Source organism: Hippocampus bargibanti, linkage group LG09, assembly GCF_051943395.1.
Source record: "Hippocampus bargibanti isolate YZ-2025 linkage group LG09, ASM5194339v1, whole genome shotgun sequence".
In the NCBI taxonomy this organism is placed as follows: domain Eukaryota; kingdom Metazoa; phylum Chordata; class Actinopteri; order Syngnathiformes; family Syngnathidae; genus Hippocampus; species Hippocampus bargibanti.
Genome location: NC_142742.1, coordinates 22,915,999 through 22,928,481, shown reverse-complemented (window position 1 = coordinate 22,928,481; position 12,483 = coordinate 22,915,999). Strand labels below are relative to the sequence as shown.

The following is a 12,483-nucleotide window of genomic DNA, read 5'->3' as shown; positions in this document are numbered from 1 at the left end:
AGACACGCTAAACTGGAGTCCTGATGGCTCGAATTGATACGGAAGGACTGCTTTAATCGATTGCAAACATTTATGCTTTCCTCTTCAGAACTATTTGAATCATATTCATAACTGGATGAGTAACAAGAAAGCATCTTCTCCGAATCTGAAGCCATTGCGTTGATTCTAGAGCAAGGCAAGACGTCCTGGCGTGACGTCACGAACAAGGGGGCGGGACCTAAAATATCGATATAACCGGGACTATCGATATATCCGACCCTGTTTGCATGTAATTTTCTCCGTGCGTGCATAGAAATAGTATCGATATAACCGGGACTATCGATATAACCGATATCGATATAACGAGACTTTACTGTAGTTTTGGGACACTTTAACTCATTTTTATTGGTGTTTTGCATTTCACTAAAAATATCAGTTTGTGTGTTTTGGGTATTTTAGATGCTATAAAACATTTTTCAGATGTCAGTTAGGAAACAAAAAATGGTGTTGGTTGTCCTTTAAAAGAACTTTTACGTAACATATTTGTCACTGTGCTTGATGGACAGTTGTGCAGTTTGAATTACTGCATCAAGTGAAGATAAGTTTAAAATTTAACATTTTAATTGTCGTTTCAGCAAATGTTTATAATTAGCACAAAGAAAACTGATACACGATTCCATGTTTCTGAACATTAAAATGAGAAAAATTGGACAAAAAGAAAGACGAAAGAAACTTACAACAGACAAAAATGTGCGACTAATTGCAATTGTGAGTTAAAGGACAAACAACGTCTCCAGACAAGTTGTGTCCATAATTTGTAAAATGGCTTCAAATGACTTCTACTGAGCGTATTTTACAAAGATTCCACCGCATATAGCTATATTTTACGTTTTGAGACTCGCGCTGAATATTCCGGAAGTCTTGTTTTTGAGTTGGTGACGAGTGCTCACTCTACGTCACTGAAGGAATGCCTCTGATCAAAAAAAGGACACATTGTAGCAGTTCTTCCATCACGTCAATACATTTTGCTGTACTTTGGTCTGAAAACGTCGTGTAGGACCAAAAAGAGGCAGAAGAGGGCGACAAAGCTCCATGTAAGGAATTAATCAGCCTGTGGAAACTGCCTAATTAATTCCTTACACGGCTTTATCGCCATTTTCTGCCTTTTTTGACATTTCCCACCCCTGATTCCTCAAAATGACACGGAATAAATGCTTTAATCGATTGCAAACATGTATGCTTTCTTCTTCATAACTATTTGAATCATATTCATAACTGGATGAGTAACAAGAAAACATATTTTCCGAATCTGAAGCCATTGTTTTGATTCTCGAACAAGGCGACGTCTTGCCGTGACACAACGAGCATAGGGGCGGGACCTTCTGAAACTGGCCATTTTCAGTTTCAAATTGAAGTACTTTTTAGACACTAAGTCATTTGTATTGGTGTTTTGCATTTGACAAAAAATATCATCCTGCGTGCTTTGGGTACAGTAAAGTCTCGTTATATCGATATTCACGGGAGTCGGAAAAAATATCAATATAACCGGACTATCGATATACAGTAAAGTCTCGTTATATCGATATTCAAGGGAGTCCGAAAAAATATCGATATAACCGGGACTATCGATATATCCGACCCTGTTTGCATGTAATTTTCTCCGTGCGTGCATAGAAATAGTATCGATATAACCGGGACTATCGATATATCCGATATCGATATAACGAGACTTTACTGTATCCGATCCTGCGGCATGTAAATTTTCTCCTTGCGTTCATAGAAATAGTATCGTAATAAGCAGCACTATCGATATAACCAATATCGATATAACGAGATTTTACTGTATTTTATAAATCTATAAAACGTTTCTCTGATGTCAGTTAGGAAACAAAAAAGTGACGTTGGTTGTTCTTTAACTATGAATGTATAAATTTTATTACATATTTTAATAGTTTCACAACACACACACACGTGCTCACACACACACGTCCACAAAATCAAATGATATGTAGTAATAAGAAAACTGCTATGAACAAAGTCACATTTACTTAACTAAATGGCAGTTGGGACACAAAAACACTGCAGGAATTGTATTTGGCAAGTACCTGAGTTGACAAGAAACACAGTCCTCTTTGCATCCTCTTGATATTGTCCACGAATTTGGTGGGAGAGCTCCTTTGTTAAGAGAACTGCAATAAATGTCTTTCCCGAGCCAGTATTTAAGCAGACAATAGTGTTATGTTCAAGAGCTGCTTCAAGAAGCTCAACCTGTAGAAAAAGATCATAATAGTTATTGAATGGGATATTTAAAAAGAAACGGCATCAGAAGTCTAACTTTATTAACTAACACAAGACATTTTGACATAAACCTAATTTCCGAACTATAAAGACTGTTATGGTGAATCAAAGACGCTCCCCAATTTACAAACATTCGAGTTGCGAATAACAGTACATACGAACATTTTTGCGGGTTCAGTATGTCGAAAAATGTTCGCACAGTGATGCTGTAAGCTACATTTTGTATTACGTGCCTGTTTCCATTCGAGCTTGCTTGCGATTGGCTGCGTACTGTGCTTCACGCACACACTCACACACAGACATATTAGAGGTTTCTAGGTCTGGATGTTTACGCGACGGACACCAAGGCTGACCAATCAACGCCCGGCTATGCTGAAGTATTGCCAACGAGTTCAGGCACTGATTCGCCGAGCTCGCTTGTGTATGCTACGTGGAGTATGTGGGTGGGGAGAAAATCCCTCTTGCCAGTTGACGCTTCAGGAAGACGCGATGCATAACAAAAAGTAATTCAGTAATTATATGCCAGCAGCTTCAGTAATGGCTTACTGAAGACCCAAGGATATATGTTGTCGTACTACAGTAGGTGTGAATTTATTTTAGGACTGTTAGAGCGTCGGTGTTTTGTACTTTCCTGTTCAGTATTGAACTTAAACACACATTGCATACAAAATATAGCATTGAAGCAACTTACGATCAAATTCACCTTACGAACGACCGCTCGAAACGTATCTGGTTCGTAAGAAGGGGAGCTTCCATATTTGAGTCGGAATGTATACAGTACTTACATAATTGCATCTCTCATGTCTCAGTACGTGGGGCGAATATATATGATATGGGAGTGGCACATATATCATATAAAAAGCATGGTGCCTTTGAGCCAGATACCCCAAATTGAGGATGTCTAATGGAATATTTACCCAGCTAAGGATTCAATAAAGCACATCTATGCCGGGTACCAATTTAACGTTTAACATTTTTTTCTAAGCAGAATGTGTATACATAGGTTGAAAATAGCATTGATGAGAGTTCCGAGGTGAAAACCAAGACTTTCCAAAACAGCACAAAGGCTCTTTTATTTGCCAAAATACATATTGATGATCCTCAAGACTTCTGGCAGTGCTTGAAATAGCGTTTGCCCGGACGCCCAACTTTTCCGTCGGGCGTACAACTTACAAAACGTCTACGCCTGGGTGGCCGACAACTTCTTCAAGAAAAAAAAAAATAATGTTTGAATGAATAATTTGAAATTCTGAATAAATTATTCCGATTTCAAAATCTTCATTCTGTTTGAAAATGTCTGAATTCGGTTCGTTTGGCAATTTGCATACTGGGCATGGCAGCCAATAAGAAGCCTGCTCCTGCTTCCGTCCTTCTCGAGCGTTACAAGGCCGTGCATTTGCATATCATTTTCCAATGTAGACAGAACCTCAGCCCCAGAAGATTCAAAAGAAGCTAACAAAATGTATGACACTACAAAACATAAACGTACAATATCCCTTGAATGTAAATTGTACTTAAGAGTTTTGAAAGGCGCTTAGAAATTGAACGTATATTAAAAGCAACTTGGAAAGATGAGTTCACGTGGGTTGTAGCAGAGGACCCAACGCAAACATTGCATTGTGCAAAATGACGAACAGTGTATATGGACTAACGACCAACTGGAGCAAAATCATCAGCTACATCACATTGTAGCAGTCCTTCCATCACGTCAATGCTTGTTTGGTCCGAATAGGGCGTCCAAGCTCCATATAGGGAATTTATCAGCATGCAATTCTGCCTCTTTTTGGGTGAGACATTTCCCCCTAATATTGCCCCAAAATGGCACGGAATAAATTATTTAATGGATTGCAAACATGTATGCTTTCCTCTTCAGAACTATTTGAATCATATTCATAACTGAATGTGTAACAAGAAAGCATATTCTCTGAATCTGAAGTCATTGTTTTGATTCTCCAGCAATGCAAGACATATTGGCGTGAGGTCACGAACTGGCGGCGGGACTTTCTGAAAATGCCCAATTCGCATCTGAATTTTTTGGACACTAAGTCATTTTTATTGGTGTTTTACATTTTAATAAAAATATCATACTGCATGTTTTGGGTATTTTAGATGCTATAAAATGTTTTTCTGATTAGGAAACAAAAAAGTGACGTTGGTTGTCCTTTAAGACTTGCGCTGAATATTGAGGAAGTCTTGTTTTCAAGTTGATGACGATGCCTGACATGACGTCACGTTTGGAACGCCCCTGACCGAGAAAGCGACGCACAAAGCATTTTAGGTACGTTATTTGGGCTGAAAACTTCGTGTTGATCCGTGGTGATGGCGAAATTAGAAGGAAAACACATAACGCGATGGTGAATCGTTGTGTGTTGCACCATGACTACTGTTTGGATTCCAGCTGACACAAATTCACAGCAGACAAATCAGCCCATTTCCAACGGAGCATGGGCGCCATCTTCTGCATTTTCTGGGACGCTACATTGAAGTCCTGACGGCTCGAATTTATATGCAAGTACTTCTTTAATCGATTGCAAACATTTATGCTTTCCTCTTCAGAACTATTTGAATCATATTCATAACTGGATGAGTAACAAGAAAGCATCTTCTCCGAATCTGAAGTCATTGTTGTCCTGGCGTGACATCACGAACAAGGGGGCGGGACTTTCTGAAACTTGCCATTTCCGGGGTCATTTTGAAGTAGTTTTGGGACACTTTAAGTCATTTTTTTTTGGTGTATTGCATTTGACTAAAAATATCAGCCTGCGTGTTTTGGGTATTTCAGATGCTATAAAACGTTTTTCTGACGTCAGTTAGGAAACAAAAAAATGGTGTCGGTTGTCCTTTAAATTAATATATTTCGGTGAACACAATTGAACAAAAGCAACAGCGACTTGCCTGATATTTTCTAGGTGTGTAGATATTGTCGTGAATAGCCTCCTGCTGCCATGGAAGTCCAAAAAAAGGCCCCATGGAAGATGTGGCCGGGGTGACAAGTTTTAGACCTGCCATTTTTCAAAGCGATGGGGAATAATGGGAAGAGGTCTTCCCTCTGTCCACTTTATTTTATTTCATATTGGATTGTTTCACTAGAAAAGGAGATTGAAATACTTTTAGCCAACACAGAAAGCAGCGAGCGGAAAAGATTCAGCAAAAAACATATTGAAAAATATACTTACAAGTAGTAATCTGGACCACAATCTGGATGAAGGAATACTTAACCTTGGACCCATGACTACATTTCATAATTTTTTACTCGTCCATGAACACAACCTGAGGAACAGAAATGCATGATTGTAGAGTACTATAAGGTTAAAATGCTTCAAATCTATTTCTTCATCAAGAAGAACAGAAATACAATAAGGAAAATCTTCCTTTTGACATTGTATGGTGATGCAAATACAGTAAAGTCTCGTTATATCGATATTCTCGGGAGTAAGAAAAAATGTCGATATAACCGTACTGTCGATATATCCGTCCTGCGCCGAACTGCATTAACAAAAGCCGCCAAAAGAGGCCATCCAAGCGCCATATAAGAAATGGAGATGGCCATGAGCTCGCCATTGTGTGCCTCTTTTTTTGGGGGGTGAGCGATGTTCCCCCAATGTTGCCTCAAAATGGCACATATAATTCTTTAATCGATTGCAAACATGCATGCTTTCCTCTTCAGTGCTTTCCTCTACAGTGTATTTGAATCATATTCATAACTGGATGTGTAACAAGAAAGCATATAATCTGAATCTGAAGCCATTGTTTGGATTCACAAGCAATGCAAGAAGACGTCTTGGCGTGAAGTTATTTTCATTGGTGTTTTGCATTTGAATAAAAAGTGACATCGGTTGTCCTTTAATACACAGTATGGAATGTACAGTAATTTTCAAAATCATCACGCTTCAGCAGACAAAACAAGAAACATTGTTGCAAAAAACGATTGCATTCATATACAGTACAGTGGGCATGTACATAACACAACAGGGAAACTGCAACGCTTACATCTTACTGTATTATGTATGCAATTTAAAAAAGTCATCAATCTTCTGCTTCCCATTTTTACCTTTTAACACAAACACTTCAATCTCGTCTGCTACACACGAGCTAGCGTCTGAAAATGAATATGGCTCTGCTACACGGGAGCTGGTCACGTAACAAACTCACGTGACCAAGTCACGTGACCAAGTCAACCAATGGCACGACCTATACAGATTTTGATAATGGTGGTACTGTATAGAAACCCCTAAGCAAATATCGAGTCATCTTAAATATCTTTTGTATCGATATAGACAAAGCAAAATGGCCGGCGGGAGATGAAAAAGAGCACCGTAGTAACCGGATTATCGTAAAAACCACGAATCGTACTAAACAGAACTAATTATACATAAAAATACTAGAAATGTGCACGGGAAATGAAAAGTGTCGTAATAAGCATTATTACCAATATAAATGATATCGATATAACGAGACTTTACTGTATATTGGAATGGTGTATTTCTCTAAGTGGGCAGCAAAGGAGAAAGGGAATGCTATTGTGCAATTGTCACAGAATAGAATTACAGGGATGAGAATGACAAATGAGAAAAAAGGCCACAGACATATCGCTTTCTCGCCACTGCGATGCCGCCGCTGCCTTGCCACCGGGGCGATGACAGTTTGCCGCAGACGCGATGACAGTTCGTTATGCTTTGGGGCGAGGTGGCGGGTCGAGCGTGTTGGCACGGCAGACAACCGCAGGGCCGGGGCGCGCGCCGGCGTGGACAGCGGGGTAAGGCCGAGAAGATATATATCCAGCACCTGACGCAGACCTTGTTTGGCCGGGTGACGTCTGAGCCGGCATGTCATTCGATTTATTGTCTCTCATCATTGTATGAGGTAGGCATTAGCGTGAAGGGACTTGCCCAAGGACCCAAATGTTTTATGCTTATTTTCTCTGCCTCAAGCGGGATTTGAACCCTCGTCTGCCGTATGCCAAACCTTGTCAGCTGAGCTATCCAGCCGCTCAGTGTAGTAGCTCAGTGTTCCAATATCCACAAACGGCAATTGCTATCACAACTTGAGATTGATGAGGTACAACACAAATTCCAAGGTGAAGGGCCCCAGGCTGCCACATCAGAGGAAGAGGTGAGACCAGAGATTGGGAGGCAAGCCCCAAAGAACGATGAGATTGGGAAGCCAGCCCCAATGAATGAAATGCTGAGCAAAGCAGCAACTGACCTGAGAAATAGGATAATGGCAAGAATGAAAACTGTGCAACCAAGAAACCGATTACAACGGCTATGTGAAGTACCACCTGAAAGTCTCATGGAAACTATGAATGCAGCACTGAGACCGATCCCGACCCGAACAATCACAGAAACCAATGAGCTGATATACGCTTCAGCATCAGTGAACCGAGAGATGCTTGGCTACAAAAGCAACCGTGAGAGCCACGAGATTCGTTACCCACCATGGAAAAGACGGTTGGAGGCTAAGATCAAGGCGGCCCGGAAAGATGTGAGTCAGTTGACAGAGACCCAGAGAGGTGTGAATAAAAGGCCAATACCCAAGAGGTACGTGCAGATAACCATACCTGAAGCACTCGAAACTGCCAAACAAAGGCTCCAGGCCTTGGCCAGTCGCCTAAAGAGATACACGAATGAGAATGAGGCCAAAGAATAAACAGGGTGTTCGCAACACAACATGCGAAAGTGTACGCTCAGTGGCATGGTTCTAACAGCAGAGCAGACCATCCAAGGCTGGAAACTGAAAGATACTGGAAAGGCATATGGGAGAAGGAGGTCGCACATAACAGCAGTGCACAATGGCTGGTGACTCTGAAAGAAGAGCACAGCAACCTCCCTGAACAGAACCCAGTTACCATCATAGCGGCAAACATACAAGAAAGAGTTTCAGGTATGAAAAACTGGACGGCACCAGGCCCGGATATGGTCCACACCTACTGGCTAAAGAAACTCACAGCACTCCACGAGCGCCTAGCAGCACAAATGGATGGGATGGGACTCACCCAGGATGGCTAACCAAAGGGCGAACAATCCTGATCATGAAGGATTCCTCAAAGGGTGCAGGTCCTTCCAACTATCGGCCAATAACCTGTCTCTCCACAACATGGAAAACTCATGTCAGTCATCATTGCGGCTAAGAAAAGTGGACATGTGGCGTCACAAGTGTGTATGATTTTGAAGTCAGAATCAGAATCAGAATACCTTTATTCGTCCCGCAATGGGGAAATTTGCAGTCCACAGCAGCAATTGAAGAGGGATGGGGTTGGGGTGGGAGTGAAAGGATAGAAAACAAGATATTCTAAGCATAACAAAATAAAAATGTCAACTGTATACTGTGCAAATGTAGATGTGCAAAAACCGTTCTATAAACAAGACTGTACATAGTGCAGAATCAAGAAATGCATTTAGATATATTGCAACAACCCATATTTACAAGTGTCCATTTTTTTTTTTTTTTCACATGTGATCATTGGGAAGTGCGCCTTTCAACCCTTTCATGTCTAGACACATGGATCAATACATGAGCAAAGCACAGAAAGGCATCCGTAGAGATACTAGAGGTGCCAAACATCAGCTGCTGGTTGACAGAACAGTCGCACAAGACTGCAGGTCCCGACATACCAACCTGTGCACAGCCTGGATTGATTACAAGAAAGCATATGACTCGATGCCACACACATGAATCACTGAATGCTTGGAGTTGTATAAGGTCAACAGGACCCTGAGAGCCTTCGTTGCAAACTCGATGAGGATGTGGAAAACCACACTTGAAGCCAATGGCAAGCCACTAACGCAAGTGTCCATCAAATGTGGCATATACCAAGGTGATGCACTCTCCCCACTGCTGTTCTGCATAGGACTGAACCCCCTCAGCCAAATAATCGCCAAGACAGGCTATGGATACCGCCTCAGAAATGGAGCTACGATCAGTCACCTCCTCTACATGGATGACATAAAGCTGTATGCTAAGAGCGAAAGCGACATAGACTCCCTGATCCACACAAACAGGATCGACAGCAGTGACATCGGGATGTCATTCGGGCTGGAGAAAGGTAGTCGGATGGTGACTAAAAGGGGCAAGGTAACCACACTGAAGGGGTCTCACTCCATGAAGGAACAATAGCAGACATATAAAACAGCTACAAGTACCTCGGTATACCACAGGCCAATAACCTCGAACACGCAACAGGGAAAGCAGCTACGACCAAATACCTCCAGCGGGTGAGGCAAGTCCTGAGAAGCCAGCTCAATGGCAAGAACAAGACCCGGGCAATAAACAGCTATGTCCTGCTAGTGATCAGATACCCTGCAGGAATAATAAGGTGGCCAAAGGAAGAGATTCAGAGCACGGATGTTAAGACCCGAAAACTCCTCACCATGCATGGAGGGTTCCATCCCAAGTCCAGCACCCTGAGACTGTACACAAGTCGTAAGTAAGGAGGCCGGGGACTCGTGAGTGTGAGAGCCACTGTCCAGGATGAAACATCCAAGCTCAATTTAATTGTTAATTCAAGCTTTAAATGATTTGTTGTACAGCTCCAAAACAGCCAAATTGTCAGAGATGAACGAAAATAATTTGAAAAGCGGCAATGTAACCCAACGTAACTTGTTAGCACGGCGAGCAAATAAGGAAAGGTATCGCTCTTGACAATCTCAATGGCAAGTGAAAATATCCCTCATACCTATTGACAAGTCTGCCTGCGTAATTTCTTTATACACAATGAAACGGGGTATAACCCTAAATATAAACACACGGACGCAATGCGTTTACTGTCGCTACCATGCACCTTCACCGTATTAGCATGCTAGCTCAGTGGTTTATTGCAAGCGAAGCCAACAGCTTTTCTTGGGTGCTCTAAACAAAGACATACGTATGCACAATCTCACCTGTGGCGTCACCAGTATATACAGTATATTTTATTTAAATTTGTGTCTCTCATTCAGTCCAGTTTCCCAATTTATATGTCCTCGTTTCCACTCATGTATCATTTCCTGTGAACTGTTCCTCCACTACGACCAAACATGAACGTAATTTGCGTAATCTGCTGCATTTACGCAGGAACAACGTTGAACTAAATTCACCAAAAATATCCGCAAAGTCTACTTACGCAAAGACTGCTTCCGCCGCCTTCTCGTCGTTACAAAAAGTGAAGCTACCGGCAACCATCTTCCGTTGCCATTTGACCGTATGTGAATACATTGTTTTTTGTCACTCTCACATTCCTCACTTCTGAAAGTCATGATTCACGATACAATCGTGAGATAGTATCAGAGCACTTGTGTGAAAGTCAAGGCCCAGAGGCCAGATCTGGCACGCTACATGTGTTATCATATGGGCCGCAGGAGCAAGTCATGCATGTCAACTGTCCTTGCTGGGGTCTGTACCGAAATGTCAAATTGTCATGGGCAAAAAATAACGTTGCACACAGGCACACACACACGCACACACGCACACACGCACACACGCACACACACACACACACACACACACACACACACACACACACACACACACACACACACACACACACACACACACACACACACACACACACACACACACACACACATTGTGTAGCTGTCCATCACATAAAATTATGACACTTGCTTCAAGTGAGGGGCCGTTGTGTGTGTGTGTGTGTGGGGGGGGGGGGGTAGCAATGCTATTGCTGGTGCAACTTCTCTTGGGCATAGCGTCCAATCCTTCAACCGCAGAAAGTGTGTCTCTCGAGTTGACTGTCTTGATTGATTCGATGTATTTGAGAGACTATCCTGCCATAAGTGGTCTGCCAGGTTTGTCGTTTGGATGCCATAGTCTCAAGCTGCGTGGTATTGATGTTGGCTCGTTTGTGGAGGTCCTCAGTGTAGTCCCTGCATTGTCGCTGTTGCCCCCCACAGGGCGCTTTGTGTCTTTCAGCTGTCCAAAGAGGACTTGGCGGGGTAGGCGGTGATCGAGCATGTAGATGGCGTGTCCAATCCACCGATGATGTTTCTTTGGAACTGCCGCTTCCATGCAGATAGAATTTGTGGACTGAAGGATGTCAAAATGGGGAAATCGATCTTCCCAGGACAGGCAGAGGATCTTCTGCAGGCTATGGATGTGGAAGGCCTCAAGGGTAGTAATGTGCCGGCGGTATGTGGTCCATGTTTCTACCCCTTAAAGGACAACCGAAACATTTTTTTTGTTTCCTAACTGATATCAGAAAAACGTTTTATAGCATCTAAAATACCTCAAACACGCAGGCTGATATTTTCAGTCAAATGCAAAACACCAATAAAAATGACTTAAAGCAGGGGTGCTCACACTTTTTCAGCATACGAGCTACTTACAAAAACTACCAAGTCAAAATGATCTACCCACGACAAAAATGCAAAACATAATTATTTTCAAATGTTTTAAGGATTCTTTGTATGTACAATGTATGTTGGTCTTCTTCTTCTTTTCCTTTCGGCTTTTCCCTTCAGGGGTCGCCACAGCGAATCAATGGCCTCCATCTATCCCGGTTTTGTGCATCCTCTTCTCTCACACAAGCTACCTTCATGTCCTCTTTGACCACATCCATAAACCTCCTCTTCGGTCTTCCTCTCGGTCTCCTGCCTGGCAGTTCCTGAAAGTATCATACAAACAATAATGTATGTTGATGTACCTTGCATAACTGAATAAGCCAATATTGCACAACACACATAATAACTACATATACATATACATAACATAACAGAATAAATAACTATTAACATTTTTTTTTTGTAATTACCTGAGTTTACTTTGATCACTTGCACTGAATTGAATCAGCCAGGGATGCATAGTCCGGACAGTAGCTGCTGACAGCCAGCCTCAAGCACATTTCCAAATGTTCATCATTCATGGTGGAACGGTATTTGGACTTAATGATCTTCATGTAGGAAAAGGCTGACTTACATGAATAAGTGGAGCCGAATAATGCAGTCAAGGAGGTAGCACATTTCCTGAAGTTGGGGTACTTTTCCTGTGTGAGTAAGTTACAGAACTGTCCAAGTCTCTGAACAAGGAGTCAGCTGCTTCAACGAATGCTTCTTTTACCATCTCTCCGTCTCGGAAGGACTTATTGTTTTTAACGATTGCGTGACTCACGGGGAACGATGCTTCGGTGGCGACTTTCGCTTTTGAAGTATGTCGAGTGAAAAATTACTGCTGTCCGGACAACTGGTATTTTAGTTCGTCCACCGTTCTCTT

The 12,483-nt window shown here is 42.1% G+C and overlaps 1 protein-coding gene across 2 annotated transcripts in view; it reads right to left on the bottom strand.

Moving 5' to 3' along the window:
- The window catches only part of dicer1 (dicer 1, ribonuclease III), a 141,695-nt gene extending 131,414 nt beyond the window's left edge, over positions 1-10,281 (bottom strand). Inside the window, exons 1-5 of one of the 2 annotated variants that reach the window (XM_089005187.1) lie at positions 10,158-10,248; positions 7,838-7,887; positions 5,454-5,547; positions 5,173-5,363; positions 2,085-2,247 (exon numbers count right to left, since the gene is read on the bottom strand). In XM_089005187.1, coding sequence (XP_088861313.1) covers positions 2,085-2,247; positions 5,173-5,286 — 277 coding nt within the window. In that variant the 5' untranslated portion in view covers positions 5,287-5,363; positions 5,454-5,547; positions 7,838-7,887; positions 10,158-10,248. Of the gene's footprint in view, positions 1-2,084; positions 2,248-5,172; positions 5,364-5,453; positions 5,548-7,837; positions 7,888-10,157 lie in introns of both variants that reach the window. The other variant, XM_089005186.1, reaches the window with a different exon arrangement.
- Between the last annotated feature and the right edge of the window lie 2,202 nt (positions 10,282-12,483).